This window comes from Ovis aries, chromosome 1, assembly GCF_016772045.2.
Source record: "Ovis aries strain OAR_USU_Benz2616 breed Rambouillet chromosome 1, ARS-UI_Ramb_v3.0, whole genome shotgun sequence".
In the NCBI taxonomy this organism is placed as follows: domain Eukaryota; kingdom Metazoa; phylum Chordata; class Mammalia; order Artiodactyla; family Bovidae; genus Ovis; species Ovis aries.
Genome location: NC_056054.1, coordinates 121,732,061 through 121,749,899, shown reverse-complemented (window position 1 = coordinate 121,749,899; position 17,839 = coordinate 121,732,061). Strand labels below are relative to the sequence as shown.

At 47.5% G+C, this 17,839-nt stretch overlaps 2 protein-coding genes across 4 annotated transcripts in view; both read left to right on the top strand.

Moving 5' to 3' along the window:
- SMIM11 (small integral membrane protein 11) overlaps window positions 1-17,839 on the top strand; it is a 29,419-nt gene that overhangs the window by 1,107 nt on the left and 10,473 nt on the right. For 2 of the 3 annotated variants that reach the window (XM_042229307.2, XM_027978009.3), the window contains exons 2-3: window positions 4,673-4,771; window positions 10,498-10,675. In XM_042229307.2, the coding sequence (XP_042085241.1) occupies window positions 4,760-4,771; window positions 10,498-10,662 (177 nt within the window). In that variant the 5' untranslated portion in view covers window positions 4,673-4,759 and the 3' untranslated portion in view covers window positions 10,663-10,675. Of the gene's footprint in view, window positions 1-4,672; window positions 4,772-10,497; window positions 10,676-13,110; window positions 13,293-17,839 lie in introns of those variants that run through there. The other variant, XM_027978003.2, reaches the window with a different exon arrangement.
- C1H21orf140 (chromosome 1 C21orf140 homolog) lies at window positions 15,882-16,858 on the top strand. The gene has a single exon (XM_012185999.5). The coding sequence runs from the start codon at window positions 16,001-16,003 to the stop codon at window positions 16,754-16,756; it is 756 nt and encodes a 251-aa protein (XP_012041389.1). The 5' UTR covers window positions 15,882-16,000; the 3' UTR covers window positions 16,757-16,858.

Here is a 17,839-nt window from a genome sequence, read left to right as displayed (position 1 = left end):
TGCCTCCTGGTTCTAAGATTGCATTGGGTGTACATATGGCAGCAGAGCACTAGCCTGCTGATATTTTTAGCTTTCTCAGTTGTTCTCACTTGCTGGAGTCCTGCAGGGAGCTGAAAAAATGGCTGAGTGGCAACCTGTAATTTAGCTAGTGGAGGTGATGGAATTCCAGTTGAGCTATTTCAAGTCCTGAAAGATGATGCTGTGAAAGTGCTGCACTCAATATGCCAGCAAATTTGGAAAACTCAGCAGTGGCCACAGGACTGCAAAAGGTCAGTTTTCATTCCAATCCCAAAGAAAGGCAATGCCAAAGAATGCTCAAACTACTGCACAATTGCACTCATCTCACATGCTGGCAAAGTAATGCTCAAAATTCTCCAAGCCAGGCTTCAGCAATATGTGAACCGTGAACTTCCTGATGTTCAAGCTGGTTTTAGAAAAGGCAGAGGAACCAGAGATCAAATTGCCAACATCTGCTGTATCATGGAAAAAGCAAGAGAGTTCCAGAAAAACTTCTATTTCTGCTTTCTGGACTATGCCAAAGCCTTTGACTGTGTGGATCACAATAAACTGTGGAAAATTCTGAAAGAGATGGGAATACCAGACCACCTGGCCTGCCTCTTGAGAAACCTATATGCAGGTCAGGAAGCAACAGTTAGAACTGAACATGGAACAACAGACTAGTTCCAAATAGGAAAAGGAGTACGTCAAGGCTGTATATTGTCACCCTGCTTATTTAACTTCCATGCAGAGTACATCATGAGAAACGCTGGGCTGGATGAAGCACAAGCTGAAATCAAGATTGCCGGGAGAAATATCAATAATCTCAGATATGCAGATGACACCACCCTTATGGCAGAAAGTGAAGAGGAACTAAAAGCCTCTTGATGAAAGTGAAGTGGAGAGTGAAAAAGTTGGCTTAAAGCTCAACATTCAGAAAACTAAGATCATGGCATCTGGTCCCATCACTTCATGGCAAATCAATGGGGAAACAGTGTCAGACTTTATTTTGGGGCTCCAAAATCCCTGCAGATGGTGATTGCAGCCGTGAAATTAAAAGATGCTTACTCCTTGGAAGGAAAGTTATGACCAACCTAGATAGCATATTCAAAAGCAGAGGTCCATCTAGTCAAGGCTATGGTTTTTCCAGTGGTCATGTATGGATGTGAGAGTTGGACTGTGAAGAAAGCTGAGTGCCGAAGAATTGATGCTTTTGAACTGTGGTGTTGGAGAAGACTCTTGAGAGTCCCTTGGACTGCAAGGATATCCAACCAGTCTATTCTAAAGGAGATCAGTCCTGGATGTTCTTTGGAAGGACTGATGCTGAAGCTGAAACTCCAATACTTTGGCCACCTCATGCAGAGAGTTGACTTATTGGAAAGACTCTGATGCTGGGAGGGATTGGGCTCAGGAGGAGAAGGGGACGACAGAGGATGAGATGGCTGGATGGCATCACCAACTTGATGGACACGAGTCTGAGTGAACTCTGGGAGTTGGTGATGGACAAGAAGGCCTGGCGTGGTGCGATTCATGGGGTCGCAAAGAGTCGGACACGACTGAGTGACTGAACTGAACTAACTGGGGAAGAGTTTATCATTTGGAGGCAGTGGGTGGGAACGAGTTTGATTAATTTGCCTTCTCCTCCACCCTCAACACACTCCTTCCACTGCTTTGCAGATGGACTTTTAAACGTTTTTCTTTCCTGAAGAGATGGAATTTTGTCACTCTAGATACGACGATGAGGCAGCTGCCAGTAATGTTTTTACAGTTAGATGCTGTGATGTCAAAGAGAATGTGACTTAGGAATTTCACAGTTGCAGCGCTGTTCTTTGGATTTTTAAAATGGTAACACTTTGGCTTGGAGAAGCTAATGGACTGCCCCCAGGTCAGATTCCTTGTCATTGGTGCCACCAAGCGTAGAGTACAGAGCTCCAGTTTTTCTGGTCATCCTGTGAGGTTCTTTATCCCATGCCCTGCTGTCTCATTTGCCCTGGCCACCACTTGCTTATGTTCTTCAGCTTACCATGTCCGTTACTGGAAAGACATTTATCAGAACAGTCATGGTTGGTATTTGTTTAGTGTTTTTCATACGCTGAGCCTGGTGCTTAATGTTTTTATAATCTAGTCTTTGAAGGAGAATTTACAGAGTAGGGAGCTGAGGTTTAGAGAGGCCCAGTGACTCATCCAAGATCACACTACTAGTAAACTTAGCACATGATTGCCAGAGGGCCAGACCACCAGGCATTCTTTTTACTTCCTCCTATAAGTTTTTTTGCACCTTTTGTGGTCCTTGACCTTGCTAATTAATATCTAACTGACTTCACTAAGTAAGTCATTTGGTCTCAGAAAATGTGTGGAAACAGCCAAACCTGTCTACTTATATATGTAGACAACTCAATAAAAATAGAGGTGAGAAAAATAAAGTTGATACAACCTTCAGTTCAGTCGCTCATTCATGTCCAACTCCTTGTGACCCCATGGACTGCAGCACGCAGGACTCCCTGTCCATCACCAACTCCTGGAGTTTACTCAAACTCATGTCCATTGAGTCGGTGATGCCATCCAACCATCTTATCCTCTGTCCTCCCCTTCTCCCGCCTTCAATCTTTTCCAGCATAGACATTTTAATTTACAACATGGATCATTCCTGAGATTATCAGAGATTGTTCAAAGTGAAAATTCCAGCAACAGGTTGTAACCTGTTGGGAACATATTTTCCAGGGCAGTCAGAATCTACTGCTCCTTATAGACAAATCTTTTATACACGAAGGTAATGAGCACCTTCGGGCTTCCCTGGTGGCTTAGATGGTAAAGAATCCACCTGCAATGTGGGAGACCTGGGTTTGAACATTGGGTTGGGAAAATCTCCTGGAGGAGGGCATGACAACCCATTCTAGTGTTCTTGCCTAGAGAATCCCATGGACAGAGGAGACTGGTGGGTCGCAAAGAGTTGGACACTGAGTGCCTTAGCACATGAGTGTCTTCAATCATGGTCATCTCATTTAAACAGATTTATGGTGTAAATTCCTGTCGTGAGCTTATCTGACTTTGAAAAGTCCTGGGAAAGCTTGGCTATCTTGTGCCAGCTGCTTGCTTGTATTCGAGATACTATGACCTTGGATGTGAAGTTTAGATGCTTTTGTAAGTGAAAGTTTTCAAAAAACATGTCTGAAGTTTATCTCATTTTCCCCATTCTAAAGGCCTGTGAATTTTTCTTAATCCTAATTGTAAGTCCATTTAAAGAAAGGTATCCCTGTGATTTTTAATGCAGAGCTCCTTGTCTCCATTAAGATCAGACTCTGGGGCCGGACTGGATGAGTTACAATCCCAGTCCCTACTGTGAGTGTGGACGTGCTGCTGTCACGTGAACTGGCACTAGTGGTGAGAACCCGCCTGCCAGTTCAGGAGACCTAAGAGGTGCAGGTTCAGTCTCTGGGTCAGGAAGGGCCCCTGGAGGAGGACGTGGCAACCCACCCCAGTGTTCTTGCCTGGAGAGTCCTGTGGACAGAGGAATCCGTGCGGCTGCACAGAGTTGGACATGACAGTGCACGTGTGCACGCACACACACGTACTCCAGAGTATAGACGATAAACTACACCTCTTGGGGCAGGTGTGAAGACGAGCTGAGTTATTGGCACGCAGTGCACTTTAGCGTGGCCGGGTACAGTAAAGTGAAGCTGTGATTCCTAACGCTGAAAGTCTCCGAATGGTAGAAGTAGAGGCCCCCAGAGCCCATGTAGTTGACACTCCCTGTCTTCATTTACAGATGGGATGGAGGCCTCCAGAGGGCAGTCACTTCCCAGAGTGTGTAGGCCCTCCATCTAGAGCTCAGGTCTTCTGACTCGTGGGGTATGTGTCCTGGTCTAAAATAGTGACGTGGGAGGCCTCAGAGCAAATCCTGTGTCCTGGCCGTATCCCTGCCTTGTCTTTTCCGCTTCACCTTCCCCTCCAGCTCCCTGACGTTTTAGAGGGAATTTTAAGGTCGGAATGACTTTCTTAATACAATTTTCCCCCATCCTTGATTCCCTTCCCACCAGATATTTTTGAAAACCAGTTTTAGCTTGAGGCTTTCCTGGTGTTCCAGCAGTTAAGAATTCATCTTTCAGTGCAGGGTTCAGTCCTCGTCAGGGAACTAAGATTGCACACGCTATGTGGCAGCTAAGCCCACATACCTCTACTGCTGAGCCTGAGAGCCACAATAAAAGATCCCATATGCCACATCTAAAACCTGATGCAGCCAAATTTATAAGTAAATCAATAAATGAACACTAAAGCAAAACAGTATTCCTTTAATTAATACTCACAGGACCCGAGACATAAAATGATACCCCCATCCACAGACCAGCTCTTATTCAGGGCAGGAGGTGGGGAGAGGGTCAGATTAGGGCCTGGGCACCTTTGTCCACAGATGAATGGAGTGGGAGCATGCTTTCCCTTAGGAGCAGGGCCAACACCTTTGCTTGGCTGTGCTCCCTTCCCGGGTCAAGAGCAGCCAAGGAGATCGTTCTGCTCAGCAAGAGCCGAGGCTGTCTCACTCGTTGGGGAGGACTAACCCTCTTCTCTGCAGAGCTTGCTCTCTTGGCTCGTGGGCCCTCTCTCCCCATCAGAGAAAAGTCTTCCTAAGGCGGTCTGTCTAGAAAACTCAAATTGACCTGTTTCTTCTCTTCTCCATCAGAACAGTGGGACCTGCCCCAACCGGGTTCCCTCTCCTCCTTGTCTGCGTGGCCCACACGACCAGGAGTGGAGCCCCAGTTGATCCAGCATGAACTGGAAGGTAAGAATATCATCAAACATTTATGGCTTGTGGGTTTTCTTTCTCCTGATTGTAAAAATTCAGAATAGTTCTGTAGAGATAAGTGGACTAAGAAAAAAAAAGAAGAAAATGCAGGAATCATGATATATAATACTTTAAGTGAACACATAAATGTACATTTTTTTTCACCAGACTTTCGGAGGAAGACCTTTTCTTTGGGGGGCTTCCCTGGTGGCTCAGAGGTTAAAGCGTCTGCCTGCAATACAGGAGACCTGGGTTCGATCCCTGGGTCAGGAAGATCCCCTGGAGAAGGAAATGGCAACCCACTCCAGTATTCTTGCCTGGAGAATCCCATGGACGGAGGAGCCTGGTGGTCTACAGTCCATGGAGTCGCAAAGAGTCGGACACGACTGAGCGACTTCACTTTCACTTTTCTTTGGGAGGACGTTGACTGCCCTCAGATGTGCCTCACCTTGTTCGCAAAAACCACCCCTTCGAAGTTTCACCTATAATCTCACATTTTGGTTTCTTCAAAGTGGATGAAAAAGATTTTAAGAAGCAGTCAACATACAATATCCTTCCTGATTTTTACACTCTTCCTTAATCTTTCCCATTTGTGTTGCCAACAGTATTTTTTTTTTTCTAATTCAAATTGAGTCTTTCAAAACAGACACCTTAGTTCTCATGGAAATAGCCTTTCTTTTCTGTGGTCATATTTCATGAGTGCCATATTTAAATAGATTATCCATTATGACATCAAGTGCTACTTAAATATATTGACTGGCATAAACACAGCTGACCCCTGTAAAACCTTCAATACAGCTGGTGGAAGCAGAAGTTCAAGGGTAACCAAAGAGTGTCCTGTGAGCTGCAAGCCTGCAGAAGGCTGTGGGCCACAGTGGGCGGGTCTTATAGGGACAGGGGGGTGTCACGTTATGTCCTCTAAGGAAGTGGCGTGGGGTAGGTGCAGGGTGGCTACTAGGGCAGTCATGAAAATAGACGCTTTGAAAAGAATCAGATCAAGTCAAAATCATATGTCTTTTCACTATCCAGAGATGGCTGCTATTAATATTAACAATTTTGGTGTATTTTCTCCGCACGTTTTTCATATATATGTGTGTAATGTGTATATCTCCAAACTTAGGATCTCATTATATGTATTTTTCAGTTATCATAAGCATTTTCTGATTCAGAACAGCCACTGGCTTTCATCACAGGAAATGGAAAGATCTGGAAGCAGGATCAGGGAGTCAGGAGACTACAGTTCAGTTCAGTCACTCAGTTGTGTCCAACTCTTTGTGAGCCCATGAACTGCAGCACGCCAGGCCTCCCCTGTCCATCACCAGCTCCCAGAGTTACTCAAACTCATGTCCATTGAGTCAGTGATGCCATCCAACGTCTCACCCTCTGTCATCCCCTTCTCCTCTCTTCAATCTTTCCCAGCATCAGGGTCTTTTCCAATGAGTCAGTTCTTCACATCAGGTAGCCAGAGTATTGGAGTTTCAGCTTCAGCATCAGTCCTTCCAATGAATATTCAGGACTGATTTCCTTTAGGATGGACTGGTTGGATCTCCTTGCAGTCCAAGGGACTCTCAAGAGTCTTCTCCAACACCACAGTTCAAAAGCATCTATTCTTCGGTGCTCAGCTTCGGACCCCCTTCTTCCCCAGCCCCATGGGTCCTAGAGGCCGCACAGTGGGGCTCTGGGGACTCTTCTCTAGGAGGAGCCTGGCCAAGGTTCAGGAGGTGGAGTGAAGACACTCTGAGGGCTTAGAGATGTAGGAACGCGCGTGTCACACGTGTGGGGTGTTCCAGAGCTGCCCATAGAAAGGCCAGGAAGGAAAGACAGGGGGATGAGAGCACGTGGGGCGATGGGGGCGAGGCGCAGCATGGGCTGAGACGTACTGAAGGGTTTGTAGCATGGGCAGAGGCTGAAGCGAGTAGTTGGTGACGGGGCGGCAGCTGGTACAGAGGCCGCATCAGCAAGGGCCAGCGTGTGTGCTTGGTGCTCCGAGGCCAGAGTGCGTCTCACAACCACCTCGACGAGTTAAAATATGAATTGCGGTCCCACCCACTGGAGTTTGATCGCGTTGGCCTGGGGGTGAACGAGTTCCTGGGTGGTGCTGATGTATCCCGGTGAGCCATTGCACAGAGAAGGCTTTCTTTTTAGTTGTGCAGTGACAGCAACCCACTTGACTGCCCAGGCCAACCTGACTTGGCACAGGAGTCCTTTCCTGTGTCAGGAACACAGTTTTGTACAGAAAATTGTACAAAAACCGCCTGTACCTTCGTGACCTTTGGGCAGACACACAGCTCCAGGGCTACCAGGAGCCCTTCCAGGTAGTGTCTGAAAGGAATGGCCTTCTGCCCAAACTGCAGTGACCCCCTCTGCAGGAGATTAAAGGACTGTGGGACCCCCAATACATCCTGTGCTTCCCTGTCTACCTCCATCAGCCTGTGGCCATGAGCAGCAGTCAGCAACAGCAAGCACCCAGTGCCTTAGTACCTCAGCATCTGGGGGTATTGAAAATGTCAGTCATCGCGGGACTTCCCTGGTGGTCTGGTGGTTAAGACTCTGAGCTCCCAACACAGGGGGCAGGGGTTTGATCGCTGGTCAGGGACCTAAGATTCCATATGCCGCAGGGCGGCCAAGAATAAATTTTAAAAGGCAGTCATTCTCATTACATGAGTACCGGCGTTTATTTAAAAAACTGATGCAGAGCTAGACCACCCAACTATGTTTTCTTGATTCACTTCCCTGAAGGTTTGGGAGTTAATCTGAGGGTTTTGTTAGAAGGGAAATCAAAGGAAGAGATTTCATAGGACTAAAAACTAAGATCATGGCATCCGGTCCCATCACTTTATGGCAAACAGATGGGGAAACAGTGGCTGACTTTATTTTCTGGGCTCCAAAATCACGGCAGATGGTGCTTGCAGCTATGAAATTAAAAGACGCTTACTCCTTGGAAGGAAAGTTATGACCAACCTAGACAACATATTAAAAAGCTTTGTCAACAAAGGTCCGTCTAGTCAAGGCTATGGTTTTTCCAGTGGTCATGTATGGATGTGAGAGTTGAACTATAAAGAAAGCTGAGAGCTGAAGAATTGATGCTTTTGAACTGTGATGTTGGAGAAGACTCTTGAGAGTCCCTTGGACTGCAAGCAGATCCAACCAGTCAATCCTAAAGGGAATCAGTCCTGAATATTCATTGGAAGGACTGATGCTGAAGCTGAAACTCCAATACTCTGGCCACCTGATGTGAAGAGTTGACTCACTGGAAAAGACCCTGATGCTGGGAAAGATTGAGGGCAGGGGGAGAAGGGGATGACAAAGGATTAGATAGTTGGATGGCATCACTGACTTGATGGACATGAGTGGGTGAACTCTGGGAGTTGATGATGGTCAGGGAGGCCTGGTGTGCTGCAGTTCATGGGGTTGCAAAGAATTGGACACGGCTGAGCAACTGAACTGAACTGAACTGAACTGAGAGATCTTGCACACCTGCCTGAAAGAGTTGCAGGAACCGTGGCCCTGAAAGTTTTCGCTTTAGCCTGTGTGGTGTCCTTGACTCCCACTGCACTGCCCGCTCTCAGTCCCAAACTTCCGCTTCCTCCCCACAGCCTTTAAAAAGAAAGTAAATACCAAAACCACTTCTCTGGCTTTTGTTTGTTGACATGCTTCTATTTCAGTGGGTTTCTAGCTTCTGATTTCTATGTACATCCTGTCGCTGCTAGAGCTTAGTTTTGGGTGTAGATCTTGGAGAACTGTGAGCTGGGCTTTCCCGGGTGGCGCTAGTGGTCAAGAACCTGCCTGCCAGTGCAGGAGACCCAAGAGATGCAGGTTTGATCCCTGGGTCTGGAAGATTATCCTGGAGGAGGGCATGGCAGCCCACTCCAGGATTCTTGCCTAGAGAATCCCATGACCAGAGGAGCCTGGCAGGCTATAGTCCATGGGGTCGCAAAGAGTTAGACACGACTGAAGCGACTCAGCACTCAGGCATGAACTGTGGGCTGTGATAGGGGTCTGATTATGACAGGACTCCAGGGGCTCATCCATAGGGATGGAGAGAATTGGGAGGGAGTGACTTGCCAGTGTCTAGGGCTAACTAGGGCTCAGCCTGGAGCAGTCCCAGTGAACATAAAATGAAGTTTATATCTCCAAACTGGTGATTTTTGTCTCCAAGGAGGTAAAAGTTAACATCTTTTCTTTCTTAGCTGGCTTATGAATGTAGAGCCAAGCCTCACCTCTAAGATGTGACCCTTCAAGAAATTAGATGAATTAGATGAGTTGGAGGGTTGTTGGGGAAGTCAGGAGATCAGCCATAGGTCTGAGGCAGGAAGGGCCTGGACACCAAGTCAGTGTTCGAAACAGGTTGCATTCGTCAGGGTCTTTTATACTGTTTGCCAGAGTGAGCTTTCTGAAGTGTATAGGTTATGCTTATTCTTTACTGATTAACCCAATTTTGTGGTTGAAAACTATTATCTAGTTACTCAGAGTGTTCTTGGGACATAACTTATTGATGTCAGTTAATTCCACTTCATTGAAATCAAGAGTCAGTGGGAAGACGGCTGGCATAGGTGTCAGAGTGTTTGGTTCCAACTCTCGCTCCTCCTGAGTTAGCCATGTGATGCGGGGGCTTGCCACCGGCCCTGAGCTTTACTCTCCTCCTTTGTAGAACAAGGTGTAGACCCAGTCCTTGTTCAGATCCTTTCACAGCCCTCCACATCTGGAGCGGACTGTTCTCGGCTGAAGTTTTCATTAACCCGTTTCAGATCAGCTTTAGTTAAACCATCAGAGGGAGGGACAAATGCAGTCTCCCTGGAAGGGTCTCCTTGTCCCAGAGCAGCATAGAGTTAAGTGATGCCTGGCATTTCACTTAAGGCATAGCTTTTTACTTTATCTGGGAAAGAATTTTTAATCACACACAAAAAGCTCATAATTATTATTCAGGTCCTACTAATCGTGTTTCCCAAACTAGTATACTATTTGCCTTGAGATACTTGTGATATATAGAATTTCATAATAAAGCCTGCTCATGCACAAAGTGAGCAATTCCAATCCCCTAGTTATTCCCCAGTTCTCATTTTAGCCAGTGGGTTAAAACTTCCGTCCAACAAAAGAATTACAGGAACAGTGAATTAAGTAGCCAAGCTTTAACATTTTAAGTTTTACTTTATTTTGCAGTAAAGTCTTACTGTATTTTACTTGTATATTTATTTTACCTTCAAATACCAGTGCTAACGCATAGCTGGAACCAAGAGCCAATCATCGCATCCCATAAGGGTGGAGATTCAGAAGGAAGATTTGGTCCAGCCTCCCTTTGCAGGTGAAGAGGCAGAAGCTGGGGAAAGTCAAGTGACCAGTGCGGGTCGCACGTGCTGTGCGTGGGTCAGTGAGTGGCCCGAGCGGGGCTGTGCCCAGTCCCCTGGCTCCAGCTGCTCACTGCAGACCGTGCCGCTGCCTCAGGCACAGGGGCTGAGGGGTAAAGTGCATGGTCAGGTTGTGAGAGAGCACAGCCATGGCATCTGTGAAGCCGGCAGCCAGGGGGTGGTGGAGGGCACCTGAAACCAGGCTGCCTGCAACCTGGAACCGGGCCCTCATCTCTCCTGCGTCCGGGAGGCCCCCCACCCAGCCTAGTGCCCAGTGCTTAACAAGGTGCACAGGAGATGTGTGCTGAGTGAAGCGATGTGAAAGAAAATTCCTTATCCATGATCGAATGTCTCCACGAGTTTTTTATCTTCTTTAAGGTGCTTGAACACTTCCCCCTGCTGCTGTATATCTTGGCGGCGAAAACACTCATCCTCTGCCTGGCGTTTGCCGGAGTCAAAGTCTACCAGAGAAAACGATTGGAAGCAAAGCAGCAAAAGGTGGAAGCTGAGAAGAGGAAGCAGGCGGAGAAGAAGGAGAGCTAAAGGGGAGTGAAAGGTATGGGCTTTGCCGACTGCACCGTGGGTTAGGGCGGGCCTGCCCCGGATGTGACTCTGGGAGGCGCAGGGCCCCACCTGCCCTGGGAGGTTGAGCAGCCCTGTGTCAGGCCCAAGTGCAGGTCCTGACCTTTGAGCCCCATCTGCTTGGGAGCCCCGGGGGATGGACAAGTTCTCGTCTCTGCTCCGAGCCTGCAACAGTTCTCCCTTCACAGGAGCAGGGATGTTTGACAGGATTTGGGTCACAGAACTCTTGATACTTTCAGGAAAGTTGTGGACCTCCCTGGAGAAGCTCACATACTAGAAACACCTAAATTGGACCTAACATTGCAGATAGGGATGGGGAGGACGTGGGATCGCAGGTCACGTAAAACCCCTACCTGTACCTAAGATTAAGAAACCCTGCTGACCTCAAAATGATTCGGCATGAAGTCCTTTTCCACGCGTCCTCACCCAGGTCACGTGTCCCCCGCTGCTGCCCCTCCCCACGCTCCTGCAGACCACCTTGACCACGGTAGATTCTCTTGGCCTTTGCTGGTTAGTCCCCTGGCCCAGAACGCCTTCCTTATGACCACTCCACCAGCACAAAATCTTCCTCATTGCTATAGTCTGGTGCCTGTCTCAGAGCTTATCTGTGTATGTGTGTGCACGTGCGCACTCAGTGTCCAACTCTGTGACCCCCACCATGCTTCTCTGTCTCTGGGATTCTTTAGGCAAGAATCCTGGAGTGGGTTGCTATTTCCTACTCCAGGGGATCTTCCAGACCCAAGGATGAAACCCAGGTCTCCTGCATTGGCAGGCAGATTCTTTACCACTGAGCCATCTGGGAGCTGTCCCATAGCACAGGGGCTGCCCAGAATGTGTTTGTTTTTAAGGCACCAGGAGGAAGTTATTCACCCCTCCAGCTTACACGTTGGACTAATGACAGTCAACAGGTTCCTTCATTCTCCTGTGCTCACCCAATTTCATCGCTTCTCAAGTTGAGGTCTGTGCTTTTCTCTAAAAATGAGAGGACTCACATGTGGTAGCAGGGAATCCTAGATCAGTGGTTTCCAAAGTTGATTAATGATCAGGACTTGCCTGGGTTCTTTGTTACAAGGCAGATTCCCAGGGTCCAGCCTCAGAGCCACTCCGTTACATCTGTGGCTGGATCTGGGCACCCGTTATTTAGAAAACCTCTCAGGTGATTCTTCCACTGTCTTCTCAGCAGCTGGGTTTGGTGACCTCCAGAAGCCCTGTTAACGCTGAGATGGGCTTCTGTAGAGATGATTTCTTTTACAGAACTCACAGCTTTTTCATTAATAATAATTGCAGTATGTCTCGAATGATTGTTCTGTGCTGAGCATTTTCCTGAGCATTTCACAGACAGCCATGTTACTGACCGCTCCTGGCAGCCCTGTGTGGTCCATTCAGACTGAACACGGTCAAGGACAGATAAGCAGAATTGAACCCAGGTCAGACATCCAACCGCAGGGCCTCACCCCTGGCTGCACTGTGTCCTAATCTCAGGATGGAGCCGTGGGAAACACTGGGCTCCTGGTCCTCCCCCCAGGATAGGGGACAGTCCTCTCATCGCCCACTGCTCCCTGGGCCTTGGCGAGCTGTACACGTTACAGGCAAAGGAAGTTACTGTTATTAAACCTTGCCTTCTGGGAAAAAAAAAAAAAAACATTTTTATTGACTGAAATTTAGGAGCAGGCACTAGAGTGGGGGTGGGGGGCTGGGGTGGGGCAGTGGGGTGCTTCCCAGGTGGTGCAAGTGATAAAGAACCCACCTGCCAGTGCAGGAGACATCAGAATCATGGGTTCGATCCCTGGGTCAGGAAGATCCCGTGGAGGAGAGCATGGCAACTCACTCCAGTGTTCTTGCCTGGAGAATCCCCCTGAACAGAGGAGCTTGGCGGGCTACAGTCCATGGGGTCACAAAGAGTCGGGCACCACTGAAGCAACCTAGCACGCACTGGAGCAGGGAAACGGGGGGTACTTGGAAATTAAAAAAGGTGAGGGAAGGCAGTTTCCATTGAAATGTTGCCTGGATTTCTAATCCAGACAGAGTCATCATTTTGTGTGTTAACTGCAGAGAGGAAGCAGAGATTAGATGTGAGATCACAGGTACGTCTTCCCTTCCCCAAATGTCCATGGCAGTCCAGTGTGAAGGAGAGATGCCTGGCTTGCCCACCCAGCCCCGAACTGACCAGGGGGTTACCCTCCGGTTACCCTCCCAGGCTGGGGGCTTATCGATGCTTAGCCCAGAGCCTTGTTTTCCACCAAAGGGATTTTTAGATGAAAAGAAATTGTGATGCTAAAAACACATTCATCAATAAACAAGCTTCTGCGGTTTCTGTTTCAGTTTAAGTAGCTGAGCATAAACGTAGATGCTGAGCAAGTAAAACATTCACAGTTATTCTGCCAGACAGTCTTTGGTTTTCCTTTCTAGATCTTGTGGTGTAAATGTCAGCTCGAGTGGACTCCAGCTGAGAAGAAAGTCTTAATCATTGAACGATATGTCAGAAGACAAACGCACAGCCTCTAGCCTAACTGAAAATGATGTGAATTTTTATATGCTTTTAGAAGAACCAGTATTTTGTTTGCTAAAATAAAATAACCTTTGTAGAATAAGCCAGAGTACATGTGTGCCTGTCTCTCTCCCTCCCCCTAGCTCTCTGTGTAGTCAGAAGAGGAGGGATTTTTGCGTTTCCAGCATTACCTCGCCGTGGGCGCCAGAGCAGAGGTGCCCCTCTGTAGAGGCCTGGGCTGCAGGCGGCCCTGTCCCCCAGCCCCCGTCCTTCTCGTCTGCTCCCTGGTGCATCCGCTCCTGTCTCATCTTTGGCTCCTCCTCCCAGCACTGGCCCTTTCTCGTGTTTGCATCCTTGGGGTGGAGGGAGGCCGTTCACTCCTCCAGCAGCATTGGCACCTCTGCTGAGCCTATGAGGTCCTTGCAGGAAGGAGCTGGGGTGAGACCCACCTGCCAGGGTGGGTACCAAGTCTAGGAAGAAGTCAGGCTGCCAAATCCCTTTGCGAAGAAGAAAGGGGGGCCCAGGTGTGCTTTGTCCTTTTCCCACCAGTTTGCTTGTTGGGATTTGGTGGCATGAGATGAAGGACAGGATGCCAAGAAGACTTTCAGATTTGAGATAGTGGGGCCCATAAGTATTTTTCTCTGCATCTAACAGATTGAGGTCTCTACTAAAAAGTTCCTGTTTCTTCACTTCTCTCAAGATAACGGAGAGGATGGGGAATGAGGAAATAGTAACCAAAGCCACAGATACGGTGGAATATTTGATCTCATTGCTGGCAGCCACGTGGGCAATTTGCAAGAGTGCCTATTAGTAGACACTCACCCCGACCCCCATGCCACCCTGGCCCAGATTGGTGGAACTTGGATTTTTAAGCATGAGGGATAAAAGGAATTACATTTTTCTTACATTTTGCTATGAGTGCTGGATGCTCCTTATCACAACTTAGAAACAAAATTTATAGAGAATCAAAGTTTTAAATGGCTTCCCAGGTGGCTCAGTGGTAAAGAGTTCACCTACCTGTGCAGGAGACACGAGTTTGATCCCTGGGTTTGGAGAAGGAAATGACAACCCACTCCAGTATTCTTGCCACAGACAGCGGAGCCCGGCAGGCAACATTCCGTGGGGTCACAAAGAGTCAGACACGGCTGAGCGACTGAACACACAACACAAGGTTTTAAATATGGGAGATTTTGACTCTATAAGCTACAAATGCCAAAATAATCAGAGGGGGGCTTTCCCCCAACATTTCATGGAGAATCTATGCCTACCTAGTTCAGGTTTATTTTAAACACAGGTGATTGCCTAGACTTTGGGGTTTAAACCTCAGTTTTGGAAATTGTGGAACATTTTGCCATCTTGAAAAATTGGGTAGCAGATGACCTAAGAATGGGAATAAACCACTGACCATGCCCATGGGTTTTCTGTAAACCGTTGGGGGTTTAACTTCTGTCTGATACTCTCTTCTGCCACTGCTGCTGCTAAGTCACTTCAGTCGTGTCCGTCTCTGTGTGACCCCATAGATGGCAGCTCACCAGGAGAAGATGATTAATCACTGTTCTGTCGCTAAGTCGTGTCTGACTCTGCAGCCCGATTGCAGCCCTCCAAGCCTCCCTGTCCTTCACTGTTTCCTGGAGATTGCTCAGATTCATGTCTATTGAGTCAGTGATGCCATCTAACCATCTCATCCTCTATTGTCTCCTCCTCCTGTCCTCAATCTTTCACAGCATCAGGGTCTTTTCCAATGAGTTGGCTCTTTGCATCAGGGGCCAGAGTATTGGAGTTTCAGCTTTAGTATCAGTCCTTCCAATGAATATTCAGGGTTGATTTCCTTTAGGATTGACTGGTTTGATCTTGCAATCCAAGGGACTCTCAAGAGTCTTCTCCAACACCACAGTTCAAAAGCATCAATGCTTCGGCACTCAGCTTTCTTTTTGGTTCGACTCTCACATCCATGTGTGACTACTGGAAAAGCCATAGCTTTGACTATGGGGACCTTTGTGGGCAAAGTAATGTCTCTGCTATTTACATGGACAGAAACCATATGCGTGTTCAGGCCTTACTAGACGTGTCATGACTGTGCCACTGGGAGCTGGCCCAGTGCCTGCTACATAGTAGGTGCTCAGAATGGATGAACGAATAAATAAAAATATGACCCTCATGACCCACGTGGAAATGAGTCAGGAACTTGGCTCATCACTGTTAACAGGTTGCTGTCAGGGACTGAACTGTGTCTCCCCCAAATCTCTTGTTGAAGCCCTGACTCCCAGCACCTCAGAATGTGACTATATTTGGAGATAGGGTCTTTAAAGAGGTGATTAAGGTAAAATGATGTTCAAGGGATGGACCCTAATCCCAAAGAACTGGTGACCTTATAAGGAGAGGAGATTAGGACAGAGACAGGTGGAAAGTCCAAATAAGAACACAACAAGAAGGTGGCCATGTGCAAGCCAAGGAGAAAGGTCTCAGGTGAAACCAGACCTGCTGATACCTTGATCTTGAACTTCCAGCCTTCAGAACTGCAAAAAAATTAATTTCAGCTATTTTGTTATGCAACCTTAGCAAACTAACACAACCGTGAGTCTCCCTCCAGACCTACTGCAGATGTGATGTACCGTCATGGATGGCTAGCAGTTCCCATTCCCGTATCATAGAAGCCAGACAGGAATTATTCTCATTGTGTTCCATGATGCTTTAAAATCCCAAGTGTATCCATGGGACCAGCTCAGCTGTAAGAAAGCCCTTTATGAGGTCATCATCCTTCTCTGGCCAGAGGGAGACAGGCAAGTTTTGAAAAACACTTGAAGACCTCCCATGCCTCACTTTGCAAAACCTCTTTTGAGAAACATCATTACCAGAAATCTATTCAATAGCATCAAGAAGAAGCAATGTCTCCAGTATTTGCAAACACTGAGAACACTGCAATACGATGGGTTTACAACAGTATATTTTGGGGAAACTGATATCCCTGAGAGTCTTGTAACTGGGGAAGATTTTAGTGATGGTTATTACATGCCAACTCCAACCTGGTGTGTTGTGCACGCTGGTGGTAGTCAAGGATGGGTGCCGTGGAAATATCGAATGTTCCTAAGGGATGAGTTATGCATCAAACAGGAAGACAACCTCTTCTTTGAGTTCTGTGATGTGGTAAAGAAGGCCTATGGCAAGTGCGCCGTTGTGGTCAAAGAGAGAAGGCGGCAGGACGAGACGAGGCCGAAGGAGGGCAAAGAGACTGAGGCCCAGGCCCATGTCCCCTCGGTGGTCAACTTAACAAGTGTCACATGTTGTCCTGAGGTAGCCAAGTCCTATGGCCATAAACTACTCACTCTGCCTTCTCCTTACAATTACCTGAACCCTTTAGACTCAGCCTGGTCTTCTCTGAAATGGTTCATCATCAATAACAGGAAGGAGTTTTGTCTGCAGTCTGTGGATGGTGCCTATTCTTACCAGTATCTACTCTTCAGTGATTTAATCAGCAAAGGAGTTGAAAGGATAAACCTTAGCAAATGGAGGACAATAACTAACAAAGTACGGAGATGGGAAAATTACTATCTTGGTAAATTTTCTTAAGGGTGGTGATCCCTCCAACCCATGATAGGACGGTGCTGTGGGCATGATCTTTACTGCTTCTGTTGGCCTTGATTCTGGACCACTGTGGCCAAAGACACTCTAATAATGACCTCACAGGGATCCTGTGAGAACTGAGTTTCCTACGGGTTTTGGTAAAGTGCTTATGGGTTGCTGAGGGGTTTCATTAAATCTTGTTGGTAAATTAGTAATCTTGACTCTCATTCTTGTCAAGGCCCCTTTGAGGGCTATTATGTCCATGGAGGGATTCAGGTTAACCCAGTCCAAAGGAGCCTGGTGGTGAGTTGAGGTGAACAGAGCTAAAGGTTGTATGGTCAAAATTTAGGTCTGGGAGAAAAAGAGAACTGAGTGTGTGGTCACAGAAAGTTGAAATTAACTAGTGTGCCTACCGGTTTCAGTGCGCCAGAGTAATCCATGGGGAGGCAGTTTGCCATTGACAGCTGTGGTCTGGGTGGGGCTGAACTGGTTTTTTCTTTCCATTGCTTGAAAGCAAGGAGGCAGAGGGCTGAGCAAGAGACACCCAAGGAAGTGAAATCCCAGCAGATCCTCCAAGGCAGCTTGGTGGTCCCCATAAGAAAACTGGGAAGCTGTGGCAGTAGTTGGTTCAAGTAGGACTTGGTGGGCAACCAGATGACATAAACAAGAGTGTCTACGGCACCTACTTATCCAATTCATCTCATATTCCAACTGCAAGAGTCCCAACAGTTCAGTTCAGTTCAGTCGCTCAGTCATGTCCAACTCTTTGCCACCCCATGGACTGCATGAATTTACTCAAACTCATCTCCACTGAGTCGGTGATGCCATCCAACCATCTCATCCTCTGTCATCCCCTTGTCTTCCCACCTTCAATCTTTCCCAGCATCAGGGTCTTTTCCAGTGAGTCAGTTCTTTGCATCAGGTGGCCAAAGGATTGGAGTTTCAACTTCAGATCAGTCCTTCCAATGAATATTCAGCACTGATTTACTCTAGGATGGACTGGTTGGATCTCCTTGCAGTCCAAGGGTCTCTCGAGTCTTCTCCAACACCACAGTTCAAAAGCATCAATTCTTTGGCGCTCAGCTTTCC